Below are 5,259 nucleotides of genomic sequence, written 5' to 3' on the forward strand. Positions count from 1 at the left end.
CTTAGAATAAAGTTGAAAGCATCAATAAGGCTCATGTCACGGAAAAGCTAGCTGATAATGTATTGACGGAGCTTGAAGAAACGGTGATGGGTACAGATTTTAGACTAATGACAAAAAATGCAAATCAAATAAAAAACTTAAGCATACATTATGAAAATTTTAAAGAAATTTTGTTTCAGAGATGCAATCTCCTTCCACCTTAATGTTGGCTGTTTATGAGATCTGAATGATCTACGTGGTCAAGGCCTTGATGCCCAAAAACCACATTTTCTTATTTATACATTTTTCAGAGCACTACTTTGACGTAGAAATGACATACTTTTGCTGTTGATCAAAATTATATTATCTTAACAAGCACATAACAACCACAGAAGTATTTTAATTAAATTAGATTATATTAGTATAGTTTTACGTAACTGAAGAAAAATGGCATATTGAATGTGGGCGGAGTTTAATCACATAAAATTTGCTCACCTCTTATTACTGATCAAAATCATAGGTCTTGGTCTCCCCTCTTATTAGTGACCTAATTGCACCTCATCGGTTTGAGAAATTTCTCATCCAGTATGTGGGTCCATTTTATTTAAGAATCTCTTAAATCACATAAAATTTGTACACTCACGTCCCATCTAGCCCTCTACTCTAAACGAAGGAGAGAACTCATGTTGCTTTCCATATCATGACCAAGACGATTCGCCCCTATGCAGTGAATCTACCTAGAAATCTATTTATCCTTTCTTCCAAAGAAGTTGAATCAAACCGATGGTTTTACTCGGACTTTCAGAAGTTTACCGTCTTGTGTTTTGGCTTCAAGCGTTCTTTTAACCGAGTTTTAGTTGAGGCACCCGCTTTGATAGCTCAGTTGTACACGACTGGGAAGAGTCTTCTACAAAAAAGGTATAAGATGGTTGCGTAAGACAAAGGGAGAGAACCAACGGAGGGCATGTGCTAAGTCGAAAGCTATATGAGATGCCAAGAAGAAACGACTGAGAGATCTTGAGTATCCGCTAGCTAAGAACTCGATAGAGCGGGCCCAGGGACATTAGAGATGGAAAATTTCTTTTTATAGCGGATCAAAACCAAGTATTACGTCCTAATTTAGAAACGGAGGAAAGAACATGGCAGAAGATATCCCTCTTACCTCTCGTTTGTCTTTTTCTATTTGTTCCATCAGTCTTGCCAAGGAGGAGACCGACAAGACGCGAGTTGATGTCTGCGATGTTGGCCGTGTCACGTCGCATCGGAAAATCTCTTATTGTCGATTCTCCGGTCCCTCTATCATCACATCATATCCGGGATGTGAAGAAACGAAAGGAGTGTCCTGATACAAACGAAAGGAATCTATTCCTGAAAGGGATAGATCTTGAGAGAGAAACAGTGAGCGTACGTAATAGAGAGCAGGCAAGAGCGCGGGAATCATGCGCTCCTACCCAGACGACGACCAGCTGACTAAGGCCCATACCCGGACTTTGAGGGACATCTATCCCTTATCTCTCACGCCAGTCGCCAATGCCTAGGAACCTCTTCGGCTCTTCATTACCCTGCATCTCGGCCTATATCTGTTTCCGAAGCTCTCTCTCTCTCTCTCTTATTTTCTCTCTCTTTCTTATTTTCTCTCTCCCTCTCTTATTCTCTCCCTCCCTCTCTCTCTCTCTCTCTCTCCGTCTCTCTTATTCTCTCCCCCCCTCTCTCTCTCTCTCTCTCTCCGTCTCTCTTATTCTCTCCCTCCGTCTCTCTCTCTCTCTCTCTCCGTCTCTCTTATTCTCTCCCTCCGTCTCTCTCTCTCTCTCTCTCCGTCTCTCTTATTCTCTCCCTCCCCTTCTCTTATTCTTTCTCTCCGTCCCTCTCATTCTCTCCCTCCGTCTCTCTCTCTTTCCCCCTCTTCCTCTCCGTCTCTCTCCCTGCCCCCTTTATCTTTCTCCCTCTCTCAATCTCCCTCCCCCCTCTATCTCTCTCCCTCTCTCTCCCCTCCGTCTCTCTCTCTTTCCCTCCCTCTCTCTCTCAAACACACGAACACATACAAACACACACCCCTCTCCTTGAGCAATTCCCTTCTCCGCCCATCAGTCCCTGTACAGTCTAGTCTATCTGATGGGCCTTCCATCTGTCTACCTACCTATGTACTTAATTATTTATCTATTTATTTATTTACATATTTTATTTGTCAGTCTACCAATCTGTCTATCACTCTATCTGACCTATCTACATACATAAATATGTCTATCCGGATTATATAACTGATGAGAAACTTAAACCGCGTTCGCTGACATTCAGGGCCTGGATCTTGCAACTCAGAGGGAGACCCAGAATTTTTATTCTCTCAGACTCACGGAAAAAATTCCAAGCACTAGATTTCTTAAATTGTCTAACCCTGCATCGATTAAAAGACGGGGGAATTTTCCTCAAAGCCCATCCTTCAAGGAGGAACTGTCATATTATGCAATGGCAGCCGTCGTTTTCTGACCAGTCAGTCACAAAGCACGCGCAAACATCGAGCGGTGAACAGGCTCATTGCCTCGTGTAACCAGAAAAGCCCCCATCAAGTCAGCCAAACTTCACGTATAGAGCCAAGACCTGTCAAGACGTTTACATATGGCTTCTACACGAACCCTACTTTCAGAAGGGGGAGGGGCTGCGTGTTGATCATTGCATGGCCCATGCAATCGCAACTGTCCCTTCAATTTTACCCACTAACTAAAAACGTTGGTGTAATTTATAAGAGTGTGCGGCCTGTAAATAATAAGAGAGCCATCTGTGAAAGCGGGTGTGCGGCCAAACTCAAAAACACAAGAAAACGTGCAATTTTTTTTTGACAAGAAGATATGAAGTTATAGAAATTTTCATCAAATTATTAAAAAAATAACCATGGAAGGAGAGAAGGGGGAATGGTAGTGATGAAAATAGACTCTTCAAGAAGCTGAATAAAACCAATGTTAGAGATAAGGAGAACTGAGATAAAACATGGGGTAGAGAGAGAATAGACATTATAATGTAGTCTATTGAAAGCTAGGGTCGAGACGTTGGAAACGTTGGACTTTTGTACGGATCTCCAGAAGATAGGCCCCTGCTTGTAATCATTGTCTTTGAATGAGAATGACTTGGGCGCTGTTGGAGTGATCTGAACTGTCCAGCACAATCTTAATCTTTGTTTCGCTCTCCATCTTGAGCTCTCTCCCTGTCAAAAATAGGTTTGGGAATCGAGGGTTGCGCTGTGAGGCTATGACGGCCTTCAGTAGGGTAGCTGTCAGGGCGGAGTCTTCTCACAACAGAATCTGGCTTCAGATAGGGTTCGGCCACTTGCTGAGAACGATGGTAGCCAGACTGAAGCTGACTGTTGAAACGCGCATGCTGATGATAGCTCGCCATATAGCTCTCCAAACTTTTTGGCCATTAATGGAAAGCAAAGGAATAATCTGTCTTCTATTATTAGTGCTGCTCGGTAGAGGGTATATCCGGAATTATCTTCACGACTTCGAATCTATTTCTCTCTCCATCTATCTCTATCTCTCTGTGTCTCTCTAGCCTTGATCAGTCACTGAAATGGGGTTTATTGGAAGCGCTCCTTGAATGCGCCGAACATCAACGGGGAGCAAAGGAATAATCTGTCCTCTATTATGGATAATGATGCTCTATAGACTTGGAATCTATTTCTCTCTCTCTAACCTTTGTCATAAATTGAATGGGTTTTTTGATTTCTTATCTTTTTCCGGCACGAGGGTTACTCGAAGCCTTGTTTGAATGCACCTAACCTTTCCTAGGAAGGGTATCTCCGGCATTCTTATCACGACCTCGAATCTCTTGGTGCATCTCTCTTCTAGCCTTCATAACTATTTAAAACGGGGCTTACTCGACGCCGCTACAGACTGCACCTACCCTTTTCCCTTTCCCTTCCTGAATCAACCAGTTTCTCAGACTTCCAAGCTTTCCAGTTCATTCCTTTGCAGAATTAACAGGGCTGAAAGGAGAAAGGATGATGCAGGAGCTTCTCGGAGGCGTCCAAGTAGAAGCCCAAAAGGCCGCCATAGCCGCAGCACCTTCGTCGAGCTCTGAACAGCAAAACCTAAAATGCCCGCGCTGCAACTCCACCAACACAAAGTTCTGCTACTACAACAACTACAACCTCACTCAGCCCAGGCACTTCTGCAAGACCTGCCGCCGCTACTGGACTAAGGGCGGGGCCCTACGCAACGTGCCCATCGGCGGTGGCTGCCGGAAAACAAAGAACAACGGCGGGGTCGCTATCTGTGGCAGATCAACCAAGGCCAAGATCTTCTCTTCCTCCGCTGGTTCTCTCTTCAAATCCAGCTTGGAAGGTCAAAGCGTAGGGCTTCATGCACTGGATCAAGGACACACCACCGGTCAAATCCTCTGGCCTTCTACCCCAAATTCCCACATACTTAGTCTCCTCAGACCGGGGATGTGCAACCCCAACTCTGCCAGGATCAAGGAGGAAGGAGCTTTCAGCTTATCTCATTTGGTGCCTGACGCCTCGCTTCTCAGGAAAGCTCTAAACGCTCGGAATTTAGGATTTGACTATCTCTCACAGGCTCATCTGGGTCTCTCAGCGCCGTGGAATTACAATCAGAATCAAGATGGAGGTGTTCTCATGGGAGAGAATTCGGCTATGGGGATCCAAGATCTGTATCAGAGGATAAGATCCAACGGCCTTGAGAAGAGCTCGGGAGAACTGGGTTCTACGTCTATCGTCTCCTCCTTTACTCCTCAAGCTGCAGCAAGTTCATCACCGGCAGCGTCTGGCGTGCTCGAGGCTACGGCTATGGTGGGAGGAGAATCCAGCTGCTGGAACTCGTCATTCTCTTGGGCCGACTTGCCGACTGCTCATGGATCATTTCCTTAGGAATGACATCTCCTTCCTTTGTGTTTCCTATCTCCGTGGTCGTTGCTAATGTGGTCCGGTGGAATGTGATCTATGTTAATGTCGATTATTGGACAGTAAGATGACATATGGTTCTAGCCTCACTGTCCTCTGTCCTCTCACTCGCGATTCATTAATTTATTTCTTCTATCATCTACGTTCTGCAGAATGCCATCTCGTGCCTTAGCTATTACTCTTCTCGCTTGAAGAGTGATCTCTGTTGAATTTGGGTTATTATATGCTTTGGTGAATAACAGTTATATCCTCACTATCCCATATCGCTCTCACTCACCATCTATTGATTTATTTAAATACATCTTTCTTTATCTGCGTTTCCTCTTCGCATATTACCGTTGCTAATATTAACCGTTGCAGAGTGTGTC

The 5,259-nt window shown here is 44.5% G+C and overlaps 1 protein-coding gene across 1 annotated transcript; it reads left to right on the top strand.

Annotated features, from left to right (window-relative positions):
* Positions 1 to 3,456: 3,456 nt before the first annotated feature.
* Positions 3,457 to 4,980, top strand: LOC144711891 (uncharacterized). Its single transcript, XM_078586025.1, has one exon. The coding sequence runs from the start codon at positions 3,971 to 3,973 to the stop codon at positions 4,856 to 4,858; it is 888 nt and encodes a 295-aa protein (XP_078442151.1). The 5' UTR covers positions 3,457 to 3,970; the 3' UTR covers positions 4,859 to 4,980.
* The last annotated feature ends 279 nt before the right edge of the window (positions 4,981 to 5,259 follow it).

Source organism: Wolffia australiana, chromosome 14 (genome assembly GCF_029677425.1).
Source record: "Wolffia australiana isolate 7733 chromosome 14, ASM2967742v1".
NCBI lineage: Eukaryota > Viridiplantae > Streptophyta > Magnoliopsida > Alismatales > Araceae > Wolffia > Wolffia australiana.